Raw genomic sequence first — 25,264 nt, 5'->3', positions numbered from 1 at the left:
TTCTTATTTGCTTAAGAAACAAAGTCTGTAAGAAAACAGGATTTAACAAAGCCCAAACCATTCCATTTCAAACCCAACAGACGGAAGTCTGTTGCCAAGTATGAGACAGGATCGTGGAGGAACCCAGGGAACTGGCAACTGGAAGTTGTGGTATCCTGAGCCACAGGACAGATGTCCCCAAAAGGCAGGAACACTGGAAGCTGAGGCAAATTCCTCAACTGAATTTCAAAGAAAGAAAATCAATTTTCCTATAAATGAGGAACTCTTCAGCAAGCTTCAGTGTGACCAAACGCTATTGTTTTCTTAAGAACCTGCAGGGCATGTTTTTTTAAAAGGTACTGAAAAGAGCAGTTTGCAGTTCAAATACTTTTCAGCGCTGATTCAGTTGACTCCATTTTGGACATAAGGCATTGCGTTGCAAAAAGCATCATTCCAGATGCAGCTCTTGATCTGACTACAGAGTAATCCTTGGTGACTAGCTTAGACTAGATGACTGAACTTTTAGGCAAATGAAATTAGATGACACGAGTCCTGCTGCAAGTGATCCAGATAGTTAAACTTATAGTTAGTTTGAAATAGGAATCACAGGAAAATACCCAGGTGCTTCAACTTCAGGAAAGTGACAATTTTAGGAACGATTAAGAGAATTCACGGCACCCAGTGCTCTGAACACTAAGATGCTTACACAAGCTGGCAGGAAACAGCGGAAGACCCACCTTCCCTTTTCAGCGTTGGAAATGTGAGCAATTCTTTAGAGACTGGACAATATCTCAGAATGCTTTCTCCCCTTTGTCACTTGACAGCTGCTCAGTAACCCAGAGACCAAGGTTACATCCACCCTCACTCATGTCAGGATTCACCGGTCAAGAGAGACCCTGGAACTCCAGGGTGCCGAAGAAGGAGCCACTGAGCACATCCCTCATCAAAACTTGGCCAGTGATGATGATGAAAGAGAATAATGAAGCACTGGGACAAGTCACTCTGGGAACGTGGGGAATCCCTGTGCTCTGGGGTTTTCAAGACCTTGCTGACAAAGTCTTAAGCAATGTGGTCTGAATTCTGCACTGGCCCTGCTTTGAACAGGAGCACGCACCAGATTACCTCCTGCAGTCCCCTCCAACCCGAATAACTGATTCTGCAGCGAGTGTGGAAACTGTTGGTCCAAAGGAAAGCAGGTAGGAGGCTATCCAACCCTTTAACCTAGCTATAGGACTCAGATAGGAGTTGGGATACTCAGGGAAGGAGATATTTGTTTATGCTAAATATAGAAATAGTCTTGAGAGCAGGAACTCAGCTTCAACCTGTTGTATAACCAAACAATGCACCTAAAACTGGGTTCATAAAGGAACTTAAATGTTACATACATCAGCCTGACAGTCATTTCTCACTATCATGAAAAAAGATCTAGTTAATACAGGTACTCAAAATGTGCTGAAGAGCATGATGCTGACGCTCAGACTGGCCCAAAAGGCACATGCTTGAGCCTGACCAAATTTGTTTTACCTGAGTTACGACCAGCCATGTCAGACCCAAGCTGGCTCTGTATTGAAATTTCTGCATGATATTTCCCAGTAGTCCAGATACCAGAGACACAGCCTAGGAAACCAAAGACGGCTCTGCACAACTAGCACAGTTGCAAAGGACTTACTAACTCAGGACCTGGTGGCTATGGTAACTTTTCCAAACTCAAACCTAAATCAAAGCTCACAGCAGTATAGTTGCCATGACTAAACTGATGAGCTGGCAGCCAAACAAGACCAGTGCAGGTGTCAGCCCATGGCATTCACTGATTCATCATCCAGATAAGCTGCCTCTGGATAGCTGAGAGCTAACCGTATGGTATTTCTCATTTGAAGGGCAAAACAATTCTGTACTAATTAGGAGCACAAATACTACTGGATCGCATTTTATGCATTTCACAAGCCCCAAATCTGGATTAAATCACACACACTAGCAGTTTAATTCACTTTTATAACACAGATGCTGTATAATTAGAAGCTCTAAAAAAGATGGGGAGTGGGACTATGCTAAACACTGCACAAACATTAACACTGGCCTCAAAAAAAACAGAATAGAAAAAGCTCCAAGGAAATAAAGATGCAAAAATCACAATTGTCACTGCAATTTATGGCTTAGGGCTGAGATAGAGTAATGGTCTGCTGAAATTTCCAAAGCAAATTGAAAGCAAACCTCACTAGATTTAAAAAAACCCACAAAGCAACACAAAAAAGTCTACCACCACCCCCAAACAAACAAACAAAACAAAAATCCAAACCACACACCATGTTTTCTCTTGATATCATAACAGAAATGTATACTGCATGCATATAAAATACAGTAGGTCACTTTATAGGCACGGACTACAGACAGATCAAATTCTCTATATAGTACTCGTATAGCCCAAATATCACGATGAGAAAGACTTTACAAAAGCTGTGGGGAAATAACAATATACATAAAAAATGCTTTGTGACATTTACTGGCAGCACATGTAGGAGTTACTAAGTTCATAGAATAGTTTGGGTTGGAAGGGGCCTTCAAAGGTCATCTAGTCCAATCCCCCCGTAGTGAGCAGGGACATCTTCAACTAGATCAGGTTGCTCAAAGCCACGTCCAACCTGGCCTTGAACATTTCCAGGAATGGGGCACTGACCAGCTCTCTGGGTAACCTGCTCCAGTGTTTCACCACTCCTATCATAAAAAATTTCTTCCTTTATCTAGTTTAAATCTACCCCCTTTTAGTTTAAAGCCATTACCCCTTGTCCTATCAATACATGCCCTTGTAAAATGTCCCTCTCCAGCTTTCTTGTAGGCCCTTTTTAGGTACTGGCAGGCTGCTATATGATGTCCCCAGAGCCTTTTCTTCTCCAGGCTGAACAACCCTACTCCCTCAGCCTTCCTTCACAGGAGAGGTGTTCTAGCCCTCTGATCATGTTTGTGGCCCTCCTCTGGCCCTGCTCTAATGGGTCGATGTCTGTCTTGCACCGGGGACCCTGAGGCTGGATGCAGCACTCCAAGGCGGGGTCTCATGAGAGCCAAGTAGAGAGGACAATCACCTCCCCTGACCTGCTGGCCATGCTTCTTTTCATGCAGCCCAGGATTCAGCTGGCTTTCTGGACAAGTGCACATTGATGATGGCTCACATCCAGCTTTTCACCCACCAGTACCCTCAAGCCCTTCTCTGCAGAGCTGCTCTCAATCCCTTCATCCCCCAGTTTGTGTTGATACTGGGGGTTGCCCTGACCCAGGTGCAGGACCTTGCAAAGTTATTTCATTTTTGAACGCAAAAAGCAAATTCAAAACAATGTCTCTTCCCATATTCTAAAGTGATTCAATTTTATACCACAGAATTGCCAAAGCTGAAGGATCTTCCTGCATTACACATCTTCAAAAGGACTGAAGTAGGCAAGAATTACACATCTTGCATCGCACTTGTCAGAGTTAACATACGTACCTAGTCTTAAGGACTGTACTCACTTCACAACACCCCATGGAAAAGTCTAAACACGAACGTAAAAATAAAACTCCTGACACCTTACTGAAGATATTTATAAGGAAATGGTAAGTGCACAAAAGTTTTAGTTAGTTATTAACATAGGACAGATACCTTCCTTGACTTACAAAATCATGAATTTTCTTTGTAAGGAATTTTATTATCATGATATATATGTATGGTAACTGGGGGAAGACTCTAAACACAAATTCAATCATCAGAGCAGAATTGGAAGGACCCTTTCTTCTGCTGTTTTTATTAACACTGACGACTTGCAAAGCAAGACTTTGCAGAACTAAAGTTACTTTTGCCTGACTGGCCATGATGAACGTCAAAAAGCAAAAAGATTGATTTTTTTTAAATATTTTTTTTGGGGGGGTGGGGTGGGTGAGGTAGCTTTTTCTTTGTTTTACTTCTTGGGTATGCCTTTTTGTCAGTGTGATTCTTAAATTCTTGATAACTCATTGCTCTTGAAACACCTCTAAGTAATTTTCACACTCACAGTTCAAAGAAGCATGACTCTCTAGAAAAAAACGTTGTCAGCCTCTGAGGACTGCAACATTCACCCTTTAGCCATCTACAGCCCCCAAAGGAAGAAGACTCCATACATACAAATTAAATGTAAAAATCAAAGTTAGAAGTAAAAAAAAAAAAAAGAAACCCAAAGGAAAACACTCCAACATGAAAAAATTAACAGACAGTACTTGCAATTTTTCATTCACTAAAATATGTATTATATTAGACAGTATTAGTAAGTACTATTAGTGTTCTGGGCTGTTTCTCCTACAGCTGTTGCTGTTACTGAACAGACAATAGTTCTAATAAGCAGCAGTTTCTCTTAAAAGATGTATATTTTATGAATAGAATGGTAATTCTTTAGAAATCAGTCATAAATCTTAGTGACTCCTTTGTACCAGGTAGTTCTAGAGAGGTCCACCCAAGATCAGGAGCAAATGTTCATGAGTGCATTGCATCCATGTAAGAGATTTTGGAAAACATGCTGGGAGGCAACATACCTTTTTCCACCCTAAACTGAACCTCCTGGAGCTACCACACTATGTGAAATGGTAAGAAACCGGCCCAGCATCACAAGATTTGTGACAAAATACAAAGCCAACAACACCGATTTCTTCATTAACGTAAACCTCAGCGTTACAAGACTTGAGAAGGCTGTGTACGCCACGCAGATTGTCGAATCAAAGATAGCGCTTGCAAACTGCATTCCTGCTGGCAAGGCAGGGGCATTTCCCATGGGGCCAGCTAGGCTAACTAGCTGGCCAAGTGCCTTCTTGGACAGCCAGCTGGGACCCCCCTCTCCCTGCCCAAGCAGAGGGGAGTTTGCAATTCTGTTTGTCTCCAGGAAGAAAAGAAAACCTAAGGGCCCTTTTCACAGATTATGTAGGTACACAAAGCAGCTGGTCAGCTGGGGAGGAAGAGGGTGGAGGACTGCACCCAGATGTGCTCCCATCATCTTGCCAGAAACACCTGCTACATCAGCTGTTGCAAACCCAGAGTTAAAGGTCCAAGCACTCCTTCTCCCCGTTCCTCTTTCTCTCTTCACAGTGACTCTCTGATTAATATGCAGCAATCTCAGCTTGAACCCATGGTATACCTTGAGCACTGCACAGCAGCACTCACTATCTCTATGAAGGAGGAACCAGGGAGAGACCCAAGTCGAGCCATATGTAACCTGCCAAGTCCAGCACACCATGTAGCTTTCAGTCAGAATTCAGACACATTTAAGTCTGCTGAATACATACACTTAAAAGTTTTTTTAACCACAGTATTATGTTGTCGGTGCTTCTTGCATTTAACATATGTCCATACTATGATGAACACTAGCAGAACTGGGTGTTGTGAATTTTCTAAAAAAAAAAAAAAAAAAATCAAAAAACAAACCACCACCAAAATAACCAAAACCCCAAAACTCTGACTCCTCAGGGAAAACAGGTTTTCTATGAAAGTTCCAAGACATAGCGTCAAATTAATTAATTAATTATAAGTCAGTTAAACACTCAAAGAAAAGCTTAGCAATGGTCCTGCAGGTGTTCATGCTACTGATTACATGACAATTAGCACTGGCTTTATTCCCAGTAATGCCTCCACCAGTAAGACCCACAGACTTTGCTCAAAGACCCAGTCACCGCTAAAGGAAGAAATACACCAAAGACTTCTGACTCCAGGAGTGAGCTCTCACCAGCTACGTACAGCAGCAGCAGAAGTGGACTGACCAGCAATGCTACTGCAATTATATTTAACTACAAGACTGAATTAATGAACACACCCAAGTGCGGTGTGCTTTATAGTTGTTTTACTAATAAACAAATTATAGCAGCAGCACTCTGTTCCACGTGAAACTGGGCATTTGGAAATCATGGGATTACACCAACCTAGAAAATTAAGAAGGATGGGCACCTGCACAGCCTTGTATAATAAAAAAATCAATGAGCAACTTCTCGTATTACACTAAGGATATCCCCAGAAATACAATGTTTCTTTGACCACAAGGAAAATTAAGAGTGAAGACCACAAGAACAGATATAAAACCATGGAGATAACTGTAACTATCCCTGAATACGAAAGAACAAAAACATTTAAAATTTTTTTTAATATAGGCCTTTCTGTTTTACACACAAAAGAACAATAGCTGGAAAGCTGACGCAGTCTGCAATACTTTTAAGCCTCACTGCATACAAGTTTCCTCGAGCAGAAAATATACCACAGACTTAAAGTCATTGATTTTAAAAAGTTGGCTTACCTGTAAAACATGGATGTATGAAAAAACCTCTCATCACTACAGAGAAGAATAATAATAATAATTTAAAAAAATATAATAAAAAATAATTTTAAAAAATAAATATATATTAACTGCAGCCAACATGCAGTAGGGCAGCCTTCTGCCTGAACTTGCAGGGTGCATAGCAAGTGCACAGAGAGAGGAGAAGGGACATGGAAGTGGAAGGGATATGCTAAGTTGGTAAGATAGAGATGGCATCCTCAGAACTATAAAGAAGAGGGAACTTGGGATGGTGGAAAAGAACAACATACATAGGACAAACGATACACTGGACTCTACTCTTTCTGGGTAGCTATGTACATATGCTAATCACGTGTCCATACTCTAGATGAGACAGCAAAATGAAAGCTTAGAGACAACCTTCTCTCCGTAAGGGGAGTGGAAGTGTGAGTGATGGATCATTTCTGAAATGCATTAATAGAGTTGCAGGCTACTTGAATCGTATTCAAGTGTGGTGTCCACATCAATAAAAGTAGATGACAAAACTAAAGAAATCATGTTCATGCCAGTTGCTTGAATAAAATGGTATTCTCTCTCCCCACCTCCCCTCCCCTAGCTTTCGCCCCACACTTCAAAGCCTTATTTGCATTCATACAAAATCTGTTTACAGTCAACTTCACTGTGATACTGGAGCTCCCCCCTCCAACTAAGACACAAGGCAAAGCTGGCCAGGTGTCTCTAAACCACAGAGCCAGCTGCTCTTAACCAAGCTCACAGGAAATAGCAAGGAAAATATGCAGCATTTGACACATCTGGAATAGATTGCAGAGTCTTTGAAAACAGTGTCCCAGTTCCCTTCCTCCTGCTGATGAGATTTCAGGCTACCAAACTGCTGCATCAACTACAGCGGATTAGATAACGTGTACATTTTTAACCCTACGTATTCTTTCTGTCCAAATGAGAATTTTTGTAAGGTAGTCCAGAAAAAAACCACAACAAACCCAAGCTTTCTGTAAAATGCACTGGAGCAAACAGAAGTAATTACATCAGAAGACTGCTACTTAATTTGGGAAAATTGATATAGTTGGAAAATAGTACAAGTTGATATGGATAAAGAAAAAATGAATCAATATTGCATGCTTTGTACAGTTGTATTAACTCATGAAAATAAGTGTCCTTACAGTGTTGCCGCAAAATATGAGATGAAAAGGACCAGAGTAGAGAGGATTGGTTAGTACCTATTTTGCCAGGTAATTTGTAATTCCATGCTGGCACAAGTATTCCAGTGTGCATTTTCCAATGCGAAGTACAAAAAAACCCAAAAAGCATAAGACAATTAGCAAAACAAAGCAATGTTTTATTATCTGCTTCTTCATATGGACAACAAATGCAAATGAACACAGAAACAAGCATAAGTTTAGAAGGAAATCCCAATTAGATATTGAACATAATACTTGATTTTATTCTTTCCATAAAAAGCTGGGAAGTGGAGGTGCCCCTAAAGATTTAGTCACTTTCAGTATCTCTGAAAGATTAAGAAAATGAATAATGTGACCAGTTTACATATATATATTTTAAACATTCATTATAGATACAAAACTGAATACAGCATTAGCTTAAAACAACATAAACCTCACTGTTTTTAATGTTAGTAACAAAAAGGCAGAACTAAAAAAAAAAAAAAAATGGAGGAAGTATTCGTGGGGGTTTTTTTTCCCTCGAAGGTGCAAGCAACAACCAATGTATTTTTGCAACTGAGATTCCAGTTGTACAAAGGACCAAGAGATGTATTCTCCTACTTAAGGAGAAGCATAAGTTTTACAAACTTTAAAGGAAACCACACATGCATGAACAGCAGACAGTACCCCTTAAAGAGATGATATTTGTAAGAAAGTAATGGTATACCTTAAATGAATACCGGGAGAGGTACAACACACATTTCCTATTTTCAGAGCCTTAAAAGTAAGATTATTTTTTTTCCTACATAGATAATTTCCAAAATCACCTTTAATTTAAATTAGTTTACTCTTAGGAAATGGCAAACTATTTATTCTAAACAAGCATCGTAAAATAGTTATGTGAACTTTTTTTTGAGAAGACCTCATGGTGGATGTTAGATTTATACTGAACTCAAGACCTCTTAAACAGAGCTAGTGTTATAACCCAGGAATACATTTGCAATACTTTTGTTTCAGGAACAAAGGTGCACCTACAAGGGTCCAACAGCATAACCGAGGACTAAAGATGTAAGGCTGTCCATCCCTGCTACCATGAACAAACTATCTTTTGATGGGACCATGCATATGAATAACAACTTTCAGGCTGAAGCCTAAACCAGTTAATAATAGTGTGAGGAAAGTTAGGATAAGACGAAACAATTCAATACCTTTATGTCCAAAATTACATCTAATAGTAACTATACCCTTAATAGCCAATTAACAAAAAATATGTATATAGCTCTAAGGTTAAACAAAACTTAGAGAATATGCTGTTACAAAATATATTTTGACATATTTCCTAAGAAGCATTTCAAACAGTCATTATGCAGTTATTTACAGGGGACTCGAAGTAGAGTATCATTTTTAAGCAAACCAGTATACTGGTTTGAATTTCATAAAATATTGGTGAATGTAGGTTTTTGACAACAAGGAATTCTGGGCTTTAGTAAACTTAAAAATGTTCTACATAATCATTAGATGAATCTAACATATAAAAAACCTGTCTGAACTGGTTAATCTGAATCTTTTAATGCATTTCATTCTACTTAAATTTCAGATCAACAGGTCAGTGGTACATACACGCTGTGAAACAAGTTACCACTTAAATCTTTCAGATACAACAAGCACAGATTAACTGAGTCTGACTGTACCTAATCTATACTATCAGATGGTTTGTTCTTACTTCAGTACTATCTTTTTAATAAGCACATACACAAATGTGCTAAAATAAAAGGCAGCAATTATAAATATTTACTAGAATGACCAGAACTGGTATTTGAGCATAAACCATCATGTCATTCATTTCTGAAGCCATTATCTTCACTAATTTGTCTTCTGGTTTTAGTAGTCTTCTATCCTATAAACTCAGAGGGTTACAGATCATCTGGAAGTTTCACACTGGTATAGGAAAGGAATGTCTGTTCGATGCAGTCTGGAGATAAAGAAAGAGTTGTATTTTAGTTCATCGCAGTGATTCACTAAGATTGGTGTTGCTAATTGATGTTAAACCTAGAAGCAGCACAGAATCAGCTTCCCCCCCTACCATTTCAGGATGGGAGAAAAAAAGCAAAAATTGACTGTTGTTTTATTATTTCAAAAGAACATCTTAGAATATTTTGTAACTGTAGAGGTAATATCTGTTATTTATTAAAACTAATAGTCACTGTAGAGGAAGTTACCTGTCTATGCAAGAGCAAGGACAGTTAAGTATGACAGCAATTAACTTGAACTTCTTATTTCAATACTTAAGATGCTTCAAACAAAAAATAATTGTGTGTCCAGCTCTCTAAACACTCCACAAGCCTTATCAGCCCACACATCTCAGTGATGCTTACAGGTAAAGTCAAAACTCAAAGACACTGAATGCAGATTGGACAACTCATAAACTTCAGATAACGCTGAATTAAACAGTGTTTTGTCCCAAGGCAGAATTCTAACAGCAGGAGAGCAAAGAATCCCAGACCACATTATCCTACGCTTTCGTTATTCTCTTCAAGCTACAGCTTTCAAATACCAATTAGTCATAACAAGTATTGCTGAAATAGTATTTTTTGCACTTTATTGTACTGAAAGCTAACAGGTATTTTCAGTCTCATCTCTACACATTTTGGTATTCTGAAGGTTATATTAGTAAGAAAAGTAGCAATATGTAACTATTGTATAAAGGAAATGCTGCCATGTAATTGCTAATTTAGGTTGCTTACTAAAAGGCAATATATGCCTTATTTAACTTTAACTTACCACATAATTTTGACAAAGTGGCACATTAAAAAGAAACATTAAGCTAACAGATTTCTTCTGTGATCAAGAACTATATAGCATAGCATAGATATTTATCATTAGCTGTTTTTAATTGTGTATCACTGTCTTATATAAAGGGAATCTTTTTTTTTTTCCTAGGCAAATGCTGTCTCTTTTTTTTTACTGGCTTCAATAATGTGTTGCTGGTTACTTCATATTGATCCTGTGACCAATCTTGGAGAAAAGTTATGAAAACCTGCTTTATACATCAAACATAGCTTCTCACTCAAAACACACTATTTAAGCGTTTTAAGTAAACTGCAGAGTAATGAAAATACTACAATACTTATTTCTAGGCTTAAATTTACCTCATCATGCAATTTAAGTAAAAAAGTTGCACACAAAAACAGAGATCCCTGGTTTAAGTTACACAGTGAAATCCAATGGAACCACCCAATGGATAAAAAGTATTAAAGGGTGGGGAAAAAAAGTGAGTATGTGCCAGACTGATTAGTCAGCTACCTGAAGGATATATAAAGCACATTGTTGCATACACAATAATCACACTTGTACATGACTGTCTTAATCCAGTTATGTAAAGAGAGACAATACTCATCTATTGTTTGCGTGTTCAGACGCACGTCAATCAGATTTAATATGCAGGCAGATTAGTGCTTCCTAACGGGCTGACAACAGGTTGGCTACTAATGCCAGTTTTCCAACACAAAGGACAGTATCCTGACAGGCAGTAGATACTGTTTCTTGCTCAGGAAAACCAACAGGTTGTTCTTCTTTTTTTGTTACTAAACATTAGTTCCAAGGAGAACTAGAGGCAACGAGGATGTATTATTTACTTTCAAACGTCATGATTTCAAGAGACTTCAGATATTTCTAAGTCCATGTAGAATACACACCATGTCCGTGACACATGTTCAAAAACCATGCAACTTCATCAATTATTTTTAATGTAAGTATTTAATTCTTCTCCATTTTCCTGGGAGAGAAAATCTTATCACTAAAAATTGCTTACCTTCAGTACAAGAAAAAAAATCTTGTTCTGTGAGCAGCTGCCATGCTTTCAGACATATTTCTGACTTTAAGATAATTAACAAAGCCTCGAAAGAACAGGAGGAGTCCTGAAAGTGTAGAAAATGCACAAAATTAAGTATATCAACCTAATTACAAGCTGTCCCACATTATTATTTTTAAAAGAATTTTAAAAAATCTAGATTATACAAAGTAAAGTGAGGTCCTTACACATCACTCACAATTCAACAAGCGAGTCTCCTGCTTGTGATATAAGGAGACAGCGTTATGGAAGGCTTTTCAGAAATTTTATACTCATTCTTGGTTCAAGTATCAACTGCTAAAAAGACTGCATGAAAATACTTAAAGAGGAAAAAAAATACATGCTGCACATTCTTTCCAAGAATTTTTAAAGTAAGTTGTTAGTGTGTTAGAAGACTAACTGAACTATATAATGTGCCTTTAGAAACGTGCAAGATAAACATACTGCATGTCAAAGAGGTAGAGGGGGGGGAGCAAAGACAGACAGTACAGACTGCTCTAGCAACAAGCCAGTAAGAAATTATACTAGATTATGGCTTGAGATTTAACCATCCAGGAAAACACACCTGTCCAAGAGGAGGAAGAACAACAATCAATCCAAAGCGAATTACTCAACATGTGTTATGACTACATTTTTTCGGTCAATTCCACATTTCAAATTATTGTTAAATATTTAAATTTAACTGCATTTGAAAGAATATTTCAGCTCTGGTTAGAGGAACAAGGTATACAGAATAGCCATACAGAAATTCTAGCCGCAAAAATGGAAATCATTAACATGATGTCAACATCATTTTACCAATTCAGAGATTCACTGGACATATGAACAAACCCAGAAAAACACATTGCTGCATAATGTACACAGCTTTTTTGTCCATTTTCCTCCACTTCAGTAAGTGGAGTAAGTAAACTTCAACAGATGAATCAATTAATCTGTTGGATCAGGGAGAACCCAACAGAAATAAAACAATCTGCCCAAAGAGTTGGGGGGTCCAAATCTGAATTCCTCATCCCATGGAGAGAAACATGAGCCTGGAGAGCAATTCTCACTGAATGAACACACAGGTACCTTGAAGATACATGTTTATGTGTGTATATACGTATGTAAGTATTAAGATTCCAAAGTTTCAAATAAAAATCTAAACTGAGGCTTAACAAGTTTAGCAACAGATTACATTCTTTTCTCTTACATCCTAATCAACAATCTCTTTGGTTACACTGGTATTTTCCTAAGGGATGCGCTTTTTCTTCCTGCTGTCCTGGCAGAGACCCTGACTTTTTCCTATGATCATTTCTTCTCTAAATGCTTTTTGCTTGTGGGTTGGTTTGGGGTTTTTATTATTGTCGTTAACTTTATTTTTGCTTTTTTAAACCAAAGCCTCATTAGGACACACATACAAAAAAACCCAAAACCCACACAACAGAGAACGGTCTGCTAACCAGTGGAACCCTGACCTAAACCAGACACACTTCTGTGATTACGGTTAATTCTACATGGAGAAGAAAGCAGTAAGGTCTGGATCAAAAGTGTACTACAAAAGCTGCTACCCAGACATTACCAGAGATAGTCCCATGTTCAGCTGAAAAGCAGCTGAAAAAGCAAGCAGGCAGCTCTTAAGGTCCTTGAAAGCATGTTTTCTGCATTACACATTGGAAAAATCAGTCTAAGTTCAACCCATATTTTATATTTCTCTGTTTAGGGACACACAAAAAAAAAACAAACCCTGAACAACGAACACCAACACTCCACTTTCCACTGTGTTCCCCAAAAAGAAACATCATCTAACCTTTAAATCTATAAATTAGAATTATCTCTCCCCAATTTGTTCACTGTATATGACAGCCTCTTGGAAGCAGATCACTTTTCCATAAAGCATGATATTTTTCCAGATGTTGAAAGAAGGGAAGGGAGCAGAAACAGATAGGTGAACACCAGAAGAGAGGAGATGATGGCAACAGGAGGGCTCAAGTATATCAGAAGACTACGCAAAAGAAAGAAGCCAACTCAGTTCATTCACTTCTGAAGAGACACAGGACATGCTACTTCATGTGCTCTAATTGGGAAAGTTATCTCTAACAATGAAGTACAGATCTGTTTGGCAGTGCTCCGTGACTTGACAGTACTACTCCATATCCTGCTAAGTAGCTCTGTTGGGTTAAATCCTTCTATGGTGTTCTAGCAATCTCCATATATTTACTTTAACAGTTTAAAACCGTTGTTGGCATATTTCAGGCAAAACATTCGTAAGACAAGGGAACACTTGACTGCTGGATGCATACTGCATGCCTCACAGTGCCTTTTATTCCAAGCCATATTATAAACTTTGTGAGTTAAAGGAAAAAAAAAAATATCTTCAAAAGTTAAGACTGAAAATAAGACTTTCCCAAATCTAAGTGAGCTACCTTCTGAACAAGTGCTGCAAAAGACTAGTAAGAAGAGGAACTACAAACGCACCACTTTTTCATAGATATGGTGCAGGAAAATGTTAGGGGAAGAACACACTGTTTTCATGCAACTGGAAAAAGTATCAAACTTCAATCTCAGGCACCACAAGGCTTTGTTTTAATTAAAGATTTATCTGGAGACGTTTGTACCTGTAAAGAGTCATTTCACTTCCTAACTAAATACAATTACCTCAAACAGAATATGAAAGCATTTGAGGGACTGATGCTGTGATGTGTTAAGCATCTGCAGTTCCTATATATCTCGAGGAACCAAGTGCACAACAGTAGAGCAAGCTGAGTATTAAGAAGTCTAATGAATGCCCTTGAACTTTACTAAAATGCAGACAGAGAAAGTTTTACGTAAAATTGTTCAAGATTCCTGGCATTTCTTGTGAGAGAGAAAGTCACAATCAGGATCTCAGTGTTGGGTTTTGTTGTTTTGGTTTTTTTTATTTATTCATCATTTCATTCTAACATTTGCTGTTAGCCATTTGAGTCAATTGACTCAAAGGGAAGAGTGCCACCTACTGAACCAGTCACAGTTTACGATGCTTCCAGAGCTAGAAAATAAAATGGATAGCAGCATTCACTTCTGTAAAAGAAAATCAGATTCCGTATTCAAATTACAAAATCCACAGTAGGAAAAAAGGTATAGTGGTTGGGGTTTGGTATATCCTAATTAAGAACAGACAGAAGAGCAGAATCTGATGTGTATAAGACTCTGAACCAGGGCAGACAGATCTCTTTAAGAGAAAGCTGACATCATGGGAGCACTGTGATCAGAGAGCATGAAAATATTCTCTTGTCTGACTGAGAAACTACTGATGCAGCATGCATTTCAAAGAACCAGAAAAGGACATTTCATGAACTATGTACAAAATGGCAGACTCCACCTTCCTAGGATCAGTCACATTTCTTAAAATTTAATAGCTGACATACAGGTTTATACACGTCAGTACTAGATATTATGCTTAAATATGTTCTCTACATAAAGCTGAAATTTAATTACACAGTTCTGCACCCCTAGATCAGTAGAAGCAGCTTAAATAGCACAAATTACAAGTCTCAGATTGGTACATAATTACATATGTAGAACAAATTTTTTTTGAGCTGAAAGTTATTTACTAGTCCGCAGTTCACACAGAAACACCACTATGGCAACCAATAACCTCATGAATAGTATGGAAATAAAAACAACACACACAATTATCAGCAGTTAAAGAAAAACACATAGCTAAACATGTTACAGAACTGTTACTTACAATGTCATGATTCATCTTTAAGAACTTCCACATCAAAACAGAAATATTTCCAATTGCCACTTACCAAGTACAAGAAATATCCACCAAAGCCAGTACTGTCCATTGAAATATCCAGTAAAATACTCTGAAAACTGAATTTCATACACAAGGCTTAGCTGCAGTAAGACATATGACTAAGAAACATTTCATGTACTATGCAAATTCAGAAAGCACAGAGGAAAAAGCAAATTTAAATATAAGTAACATATACAACTAAAAATGTGAAACCGGTATTTGTGAAGCAGTTTAATATACACTAACTTCCAATGTTGATTGGTCTGTGACAAAGTTATTTTAAAACCTCAAAAAATGTGTGTTTATATATATATATAAAGCTGCTATTACTTGCCAGAGTCATCTGACATTTTCTATTATAATGAATCACCACTTGTCGCTTTTCTTTCCCCCCCCCCCCAATGCCTGCCATCCCAAACACACTACAGCAGCCTGCTGCTTTAGATATTAACACGAAAAGCCACATTAGTTTAATCTTATCAGACAGGGATGTTCTGCTGACCCCTCAAAAGAAGAGCTTTTGACCTTCTGTATACCCCCTACTGTTAATCGCTGCCAAGAATACCAGGCCCATAAAGACCCCCCAACTCATTAAAGTCTTTTTATTTTCAAACCAGCATTCAGTTCCCAGCAGTGAGCTGAACACAACTAAATGAACCTTGAAGTGGCATTTCAACTGCTCCTGTTAGTGACCATGGTAGACAGTTTTGTCCTCCCTGTGATGTGGAAGGCAGCTGGAGGGCAGGGTGTGATGGTATTGGAGACAGGTATCTGTGCCTTTACCAGACTCCAGACTGCATGCTTCACTGATAAAAAGACTAACCAAATGTCTCCAAAACTCACATAAGAAGTAGGAAGAGGAGATGTGTGAAAAGTGACCAGAAGGAATAAAGTAACTTATTTAGTAGCTCTGCACACTTTTCGTCCACTTCCCATCTTACTGTCATGCGGTATGTTTACTGCACCCTGCCACAGTGCTTCCCATTTGCCATTTCTAGGACATTTCAGTAGTATCAACCAAGAAATCACATAATTCAGGCATGTATTTCAGTTTACTCTGAAAAAGAAGATACTGGACCATATACGCAACCAGATAAAACTCCAAGACATTTAAAGAACTCTAGATATAATTGTTATTTTTTTCTTCAAGTAACTGTGCACAGAGATACACGTTTTCTTCAGAATAAAGCCAGGACATGTGAATTCCTTAAAGGTCTAATCCTGTACTGTATTCACTTCTATGGGTAATTCAAGAAAAAAATACTGAGAATTGCTAAGCTGAACTAAAGAATTTTTACTTACATTATCGTTACATAAATACTAGCATTTCTATGACTGGGCTGAATAAACATTTCACATTTTGACACTTCATTAAAATATCAAATGAATACTCAATTCCCAGAAAGCTGACAATATTATTAATCCTATCTCACTTGATGGTCAGTGTTTTCAATTCTCTAAACATATATATCAATACACTTTTTTAAAAAAGTTACAGTTTCATTTAATTGGAAAGAAGATCTACTAAAACCAGTATTTAAATAATGGCCTGTGTGCATTACTCTCACACTTTCTTTAGGCAGAAGTGGCCAAGGCTTCAGAATTTCTCCAACAGCAAAACTGTGCTTTTGTCGTCGTCCCCCCCTGCCCCGGGCCACCTGTAAAAACTGATACAGAGAAAGTACATGGGAACTTGGACTGTTTAGTAAAGTTTTGTACTACTAACGCTGAGCGCAGAGGGCAGCACAAACCTTCGGAGGAGCTTGAAACAAAGGAACGGAAGAGTTTTGTGCACTCCCGAGTGCTTGTGTGTCGCCATAAACAAGAATTGTTGACATACACCTTATGAGCTTTCTGCTGTTGTCTCCAGACAGACAGACAACACAGGATGATGACAGTCCTCACTATGAAAAAAACCTCACCCCTGAAGTCTCGGAATTGATCAGCTCTCATATTTTAGAATGAGAAACCGATTAAATACAAGAATTTAAATATAGTCTAGACTACAGTAATTCTTCAAGGAAGTTTAGCACATATGGATTTTTGTGTGTGTTACAAGAACATTTTCAAGCACACAGGAATAATAAAACTGACACAATAAGCAAGCTCTTCCCTCTGTTCAGTATGTCTCAATGGAAGCTGAAAATATCCCCAACAAAAGCATAGTTGAAAAATACATGTCTTCTTGCTCCCTTAAGATAAATTTCATTCCAAACCCTGAATTCTAACTAAATACACCAGAATCACATCTAGTCCAGTACCATTCCGCTGCCCTGGGGAAAAAAAACCCAACACACAACAAACCCACCCCAAAACCCAAAGCATGCCCCGGCCCCCTAAACCCAAGAACACAACCCAAAAAAAGAACAAAAAAAAAAAAAAGGAAGAAAGAAAATCACTTAGCTCTAAGGAGTATACAGGACATGTCCAGGAAGGACCATGCAACCTCTTTTCTCTACAATCCTTGTACTACCATGCTAAGACTAAATCAAATTACTAGTGCACCCACACAGGAAAAAATAAATAAATAAAGCAGAGTTTGAGGGCATAAAAGGTAACTAAGTTATCCAAGACCTCTTTCTTCATTAAACACGATGAGATTTTAAATGTTGTGTCTCATGGACAGGTAGAATTCAAGTTCAGAAAGAATCATTACATTTCACCTGGCATCCACTTAGTCCAGCTAAGTAACTTCCCTTTGGCTAACATATCTTTGAAAAGTATTAGTCTTGCAGTGAAAACATAAAGAAATTGAGTATCTAAGACAGTAAAAATGTGACTCACTTCATACTCAATTTTTACTTGATTCAGTATAGATCTTTCATATAGGACACTATACTACCAGTAACTAGAATACCAGCTCCACTTCCTCTACAGGCTTTTATATACTTGTGCAAAGAATGAGTCATTCTGCATTTATTTTAGTGGAAACATGAATATGAAATGCTATGTCAGATAAAAATAGATTAACCTTCATCATTAGTAAGCATACATGAATATACAGCAAATAAATTCTCTACTGAAGTGGAAGTTAGGAAAATTCTAGGCCCTCTGTTAAGCACTGGAATTTAATATACTCGTTTTTAAACTCCATTATTATACATCCTTGAATAAATTGTTATGGTTTGGTTCTACAGAGTCTGTACAGTGTGCATCAAGAAACATACCCGTACAATCAGAATCCATTTGATCAGGGAGAGACCGAATCCACAGATTGCACCATACCTTCCAGCTATGGTGTTTGTTATACAGAAGGATAAACAAAATCCAATCCAGTTGAAAATAAATGCCACTATAAAATAAAAGAAACAGTTGCTTCTGTTAATCTGTATAGCTAAGCAAACAGACATAACATTAATTTTACTTTTAAACTAAACAAGGACATGCTTACACAGTAATTCCCTTCCGGTAATTCAGACTTCCAGAGATTAACTTTGAACCCAGACATTCCCCATGGTATAGTCACTTAATAACAAAGCAAATGGTAAACAGGCTGGAACCTACCACTTTAAACAAGAGAAAATTCCAACATAAAAGTATTACATTGCTACAGAAATCTAACCAGGTGACACTAGACATAAAGAGTAAATGCAAACAAAGGACTGTAACACACAAGACTTGGATTAAAACAAAGAAAAAACCTTGCTACACTTTTATAACCAAAAATATAGTTATATGCACACATACGTGCATCTATCAAGGCTGCATATTCAGTGTTACGCAGTTTGGATCAAACAGAATAAGCTCTTGCTCTGTAAACATAGTATAGAAATGAAGATAAGTTAAGAAGCTGCTGTTTCATTGGTTACTGTCTTCTCTTCTAGATCTATATTCAAGCATAAGATGTAAGAAGCCTTGGAAGTTTTACACGGAAGCTTAAGAAATCAAGAAACAAGAAGGACATTGAGCATTACTACCACTGTTACTCCAATTAACACTTTTACACAACTCCCAGTAGTTTTACAATTTAAAGTTTGATATCTTCATATGTACTCTGCAATCAACAACTTAATTTGTACTGACTTCAGTTTGCGTGCAATAAGTGAAAGTGCAGGAATTCCCACTTAGGTGATGTCCCAGCTTTGGGAGTAAGTGAGGGCAACTAAAAAGAAAACCACCAAACAGAAGAGCTGGGAGAGCTGCTGGAAGATGACAATGCAGGAGTTCTGGAGAGGCCAAGACAGTGGAAAATCGGAAACATTAGAGAAGCCCACAATAAACACAAAAACTAATGAAGAGGCGAGCAAGGAAGGAGGGCAAAGGAGAAGAAAACCCCTGCACACAAATCCTTAATGTTTGAAATCCCCAAACGTAGGGAAAAAACAAAACCCACACAAAATTCAGAGATTAAATTGCCACAGGAAAAAAAAGGTCTCTTTTCACTAAAAGTTGGAACACTTAGAGCAAAACATTGGGAAGAGAAAACAACAGTTTTCTTAAACAAAAGTCAGTTTGGGAGGATTATCTATAAGCAACCACTTTTTTTTTTTTTTTTTTTTTTTTTAATTTAAAACCTTGTTACAAATCCTCCAACAATCAATGTGAAGATGCAATGATTTGCACACAAATGCAAAATTAGTCTGTAAAACTGCAGTGAGATTCCATGAACTGTAAAGAAATTGAAGTTCCAAGAGAAGTTTTGGAAGACTTTACATCAACACAGTCACTTTTTAGAAGAGAGAAAACATCTCATTTCAGGCAAAGCCATAGGTAACAATAGATGGTGGCAAAGAGAAAGCTTACTTTTACGCTAATTATGAATCTTTTAAAAACCCAAAGAAACACCATACACACAACAAAACACCCCAAACCCATAAATAACTCTGAATAATAATCCAAACTGGTATAAGGAAGGGGGTGGGGGTAGGGAATGAGAGCATTTCTATTACGTAAGAAATACAGAACAACATTGCGACCCTAACATCCTAGCATTTACCTATATTTCCAAAACACCAGAAAAGCATTTACATTTGAGAAAGCCTGGATAACTTGTACTGAGAACAGGATTTCCCTGTTTTAATCAAACTCTCCAAACCCATACTTTTAAGAGTAACAGATTCATAAGCTAGTTCTGCAATGCATCGCTGTCCTTGTCTCAGCATAACAGCTTACTGTTATGTAAGTACATAATATCTCTCTCTTTCTTCCCACTACTCAAGCCACAAAGGGTGAATTTGATTATGGTTCCAAAGATAGGTATGTTAAAAGGGGCAGAAGGCAGACATGTTTCTAAAGAACTAAGCAGACTAGAGGAATTCTCAGAACTTAGAATTTTAATAGGCATATATTAAAAAATAAGGATTTTTATAGCACCTGAACCAATTTGTATGTGCCATACAAAAATTAGAGATTTCCCAATCATAAATATAGGAGGGAAAAAATATTAGTTCTTATAGTCGAAACTAAACACAATGACAATTCTATTTTTCTTTCGATGTGAGGTGAAGGAATATTCAAAATAGAATCCACAGTCACTGGATAAGTACTAGATGGATACTTAACACCAAGTTATTTGCCCAGCTCTTGAAAGAAAAGACATCAGCATGTTCCAATGTTGTTCATAGTAGTTCTTCTTCCCTTTAACCAGTGTGCTGTTCCATGGAGTTATACAATCAGACAATGCAAGCAGGAAAAAAAAGCCTCAGATTCTACAAACATTGTAAACTAGCAAGTTTACACATCCCAATAAAATTGAATTATAAACAGAAGAAAGATCTCGCTATTTAAGTTTCTATCTGTAACCATCTACTGGAAAAATTCTGCAGTCAGGACCTAATCAGGATTCCCTGTCTTTAGCGGTATTCCACATCTGTAAAATCTAGGCAACATATTACGGAGATTCTCTTAATGTTGCCTTGGTGTTGCAGCATTTTAACAAACTTAAGATGGCTGATAATATCTATATGTTTTCAATCTTTTCCATTGCTTCTCTCTCACCTCCCCGATATCCTATTGCTATTCTGTCACTATCATCTTCACTGTCTCATTCTGTTACAAAATGCATAATTTCCTTTCAGAAATGCATCTCCAGCTTCTAAGCAGACTGCAACAAATGAGATTTTTATCTATTTTCTGATTGTTTTTCTCTACATGAAAATTAGCCTCATCTACACCAACCTGTATGTCTTTTTCCATCATGATTTCCATGCGCATACTAGGTCATGCAAGTTCTCTGAACTTTATGGCCTACGCTGCATCTGGTAAGAGTTACTAAAGTTTATTTCTGTGTAATTCCTGTCTCAACTAATTACTAGAATGAAAGTTGTTTATAATTTTCATCCCTATATTGCCACAGAGAAGCCAGAGCACAAACTTCTCTATCAGGCTGAGGAAGAAAACAGAATGGTGAGGGAAGAGACTAGTAAAAGAAAGTGTCTGCTCTTCTCTAGAAGTATCAACTTCCTTCTCTCTATCTACTGGAGACAACTAAGTAGTAGTGCAAGTTTCTTACGGGAACAAATGTAATCCTCCACTATTTGCCTGCACCCACTTCTTTGTGAAATGTGAATGACACTTCTCAGCAGTTAGAGATAGCCTCATCCCTCGTACCGCTTCAGCTTCCCATGACATCCTCATACAGACAATGTTCCTGGTCTGACATTCATACACACTATCATAAAGAAGAAAGCCATTCATAAAAATCTGATAGAAAGTCTAAGAAGCTGCTACAACAACATTGTGGTTTTAACTAAAAAGGCATTAACTTCTGTTTGCCCACCCTCTTCATGCAGCCAGGTTCTGTGTTCTTCTAGACTCCCACTACAAAACTAACCACTCTGCAACATGAATTGTTTCCTATCCCAGAGACTGCCAGTATTTATTCATACTTGAGCCCAACTTTCAACTACTGTCCTCTTTCCTTTAATAAATTGCAGATATTTAAATGAAACTCGGAATGACTGCACTGGCATCATTATTTCAGTCTCTTTATTGGCTACTCTAACACCATACAGACAAGTGGGACTGATTAAAGTAAGGTTTTGAGGTTTATGCATTCCTGAAATGACAACAGGAGGAGAAAGTAAGTCTATATTAATGTAATTCACATTAAAAAAAATATAACCATTTGAGTTATTTCATCATGCTAACAAAACTTATAATGAAAAACAGGTAAGAATTTTCTTTTTGGGAGAAGGCGGGTTGGACTAAAGGTCTTTTTTAATAAAAAGCCTTTTTCATATCCAGTTTAGCACCCACAAAAATTATGCTGTACTTGTATTTCTCTTTATGTTTTGTAGCAGGATAATCCCAGCCAAAATATAAAGCACAGGATGTTCTAAATGTTGTAAAAGCCTCAGAATCTGACAAGCAAAATATGGCTATCCAGCTTTTTCCACACCTGAAGCCCTCTTCTGAGGGGCAGTGGTTAACATACGATTTTTCATATAAAAAAATTAAGTCAGAAATCAAGTCTATCTATCAGCAATTCCTAAGAAGCTGGAGTAAAATAATTCAACTTGGTTTTGACAAACAAGCTTGTATCCATTGCCATTCTTTATTCTCCAATAACTACAGGGGCACAACAAAGATGATGCACAAAGCTCTACTTTGTCATTAAAAATTTATTAACCCATGCTTGCTTTTTGTCAGCACTCATTAAGTTGCAAAGGAATATTCACACTTCCTTTCATTCTACTCCCACAATTTACAATAAATAAAACTTAGTTTTTCAAGTTAAGCAATCTCATGCAAAGGTTTTGAATTGTATGTATTGTAACACATCAGAAGATGCAACATACTGACAAGCATACTAGAATAAATCTGCTTTTTCTTCGATTGCTCTTGCATCTCACTTGCTGATCTTTTTTACTTCGCTTTCCACAGCTAGACATTAATCACCTGTCTTAAGTTTATATTCAGAATCTTGAAAAGATGCCAGCAAAATTGGTCTGAAGACCTACACTGGTTCCAAATTTTAACCATACCTCAACCCTGTGGTAAGACTATAATGGCAGCTATATAAACAAAAAGCAACTATGCCCAATTATATCCTTTACTCCCCGATTTGTTTGTCCAATGACTTGGTATACAGCAAACACCAAAAAACTTTGTTTCACACCTGGCCTAGGTTTACTAAGCATACTGCAGTAAGTAATACTTTCTAGATCTTCAGGCACCACTAGAAATCACTATTCCCATTCCTGCACAGAATTTACTCTATTCTTGAACTGGGACACATTTTTGCTCCTTCCTGAAAAGCTCACCTAAATCTGTCTGATGATGATCACTAGAAGCATTTGCTAGCAACTTCAACAGACATGTTCAAAAACTTCCCTAGGCCATTGATTTCTACCACTTTATTACCCTTGTTAGTAAATTTTTCTTAATGCCCAACGACAAGCTTCCTTCCAATTATTCTGTATGACATCCAACATGTATGGAGAAAAGATGTAAGTCAAACTCTTTCTACATCAAGGGGGAAGTCAGATGACTATATATGAAGGTCAGTCAGGCTTCCCTGATAACCAGGGAGAAATAAGCACTCCTAAAACAGTTCCTTTATCTCCTTTCACCATTTGGAATTTCAGTCAAATGACTTCCCCTCAGCTTCTCTTGCATGACTAAGGAAACGTGCATAACAGTTGTGATGTGGACACACAAGAAGTTAGGTTTCCTAAATTCACACAGAGTAATCCTCCCACTGGAAATTTAGACTGTGCTTACCACTCCCTGGGAAGCATCAACAGGAGGCTGTGCTCACCCTGAGCTTGTGCTACAACTCTGCTTCCCAACCTGCACCCACGTGAAACACCTTAAGTAGATATCTTAGCTTGTATGCAGTTTATTGACTGACTGAAGCATCTAATAGTTTTGAAAACTGTATGAATATCAGTTTACAATATCTTGTTATGGCTATTATCTATTCCAATATAGTATCCACATCATGAGATTTTATTGGTGCCAGTTGTACACAATGTTTATATTGCACAAATGTTCAAAAAGAACTAATCAGATCGATGTATGAGAACTTAAAACTCCAGTTGTATGATCAAACACTTTTTTCCATTTCTCTCTCCTTACTAACCCAGCTGTGAGGCTCAAATTAATATTAATTTTTCCTAGGTTGTAGGACAACTCAAAACTCCCTTCCATGGTTTCATAGAATCCAGATGAGCTCCACAATTCCTTCTGGGGCCCACAGGTTAAAAGGCTGCTTGATATATCTAAAGCAGTCCTTAAATATTAAGGAAAACCACATAAGCCTTTTATTACTGCCCCAAACGACCTCCTTCACATAATCGAACCAGGATGAGCCAATCGGGATTCAAAAGACTTCCACTACAGGCAGACCAAGTATAAAAAGCAAACCCTTTGGGTCACAATAGTTAATTGCTCTTCACATTACTACTGTGTTCCAAATGGCAAGAAAAAGCTCAGAGATTCACCTTCTTTGTTATGCATGAAAATAAATACATAAATTTAAAAAAACAGCCAACCCACAAACCACTCTGAGAAACTCACTTGTTAACAACTTTCTCCGGCATTCTGGAAATTTTGTACTATGCTATATAAGGCACCGCTGACTTAAAAATACTTAATAAAAAATATATATATTATGGTCTGATAGCATAATTTGCTGCATTTCACATTCATAGCAAAAATGAATACATTCATTAATATATGTATTTACCTCAAAATCGGAAACTGACAAACACCAGCCCTGACCATAAGAGAGCAGACTTTTTGCTCATCAACATAATCACAAATTTCAAGAGCAACATCAATTTCTCAAAACATATGATTTTACCACCTATTAGAAATAAACTTGTTTGTTTTCCAAATTCTTCCACTAAGTTTCTGAATCAAGTACTAAAGCAAAAAAAATCACCACCTGTTCATGCAAAGGACTTTTATTCTTTAGAATTGTCTCATTCTACTTAGTTACGCTAAACAGAATTGTACTTTACAGCTTTGATGCGAAACAGTTTTATAACTTGAAGCACCAAGCTCCTAAAACAAACAAAAACTCCAAACAAACAGATCTGCCCACTAGATGGGCCCAAGATAGCAATTTTATGCAACTTGGGCAGCTACCACTAGATGGTAGCTACATATCATGAGTTGACTGTGATATGCTGGTAAACTCCATAAAAAGTTTACTTTATTATACTTCAGTTGACTAAAATGACATTTTAAAAGCTAATTTCACTGGGTTTGTATTCAAAACAAAGGTAGATCACCCTCATACCCCTCCAAGATCTTTCTACCAACGCTGTATATAACAGTCACAGGAGGATGTGGGAGA

General features: G+C 37.5%; 1 protein-coding gene across 2 annotated transcripts in view; it reads right to left on the bottom strand.

Annotated features, from left to right (window-relative positions):
* Positions 1-7,566: 7,566 nt before the first annotated feature.
* NDFIP2 (Nedd4 family interacting protein 2) overlaps positions 7,567-25,264 on the bottom strand; it is a 47,511-nt gene continuing 29,813 nt past the window's right edge. For both annotated transcript variants that reach the window (XM_037376377.1, XM_037376378.1), the window contains 4 exons: positions 18,186-18,310; positions 15,029-15,095; positions 11,220-11,325; positions 7,567-9,380 (listed from right to left, as the gene is read on the bottom strand). In XM_037376377.1, coding sequence (XP_037232274.1) covers positions 11,222-11,325; positions 15,029-15,095; positions 18,186-18,310 — 296 coding nt within the window. In that variant the 3' untranslated portion in view covers positions 7,567-9,380; positions 11,220-11,221. The remainder of the gene's footprint in view (positions 9,381-11,219; positions 11,326-15,028; positions 15,096-18,185; positions 18,311-25,264) is intronic.

The sequence above is a fragment of the Falco rusticolus genome, chromosome 2, assembly GCF_015220075.1.
Source record: "Falco rusticolus isolate bFalRus1 chromosome 2, bFalRus1.pri, whole genome shotgun sequence".
NCBI lineage: Eukaryota > Metazoa > Chordata > Aves > Falconiformes > Falconidae > Falco > Falco rusticolus.
Note: the sequence above shows the minus strand (reverse complement) of the source record. Positions and strands in the feature narration are given on the sequence as shown.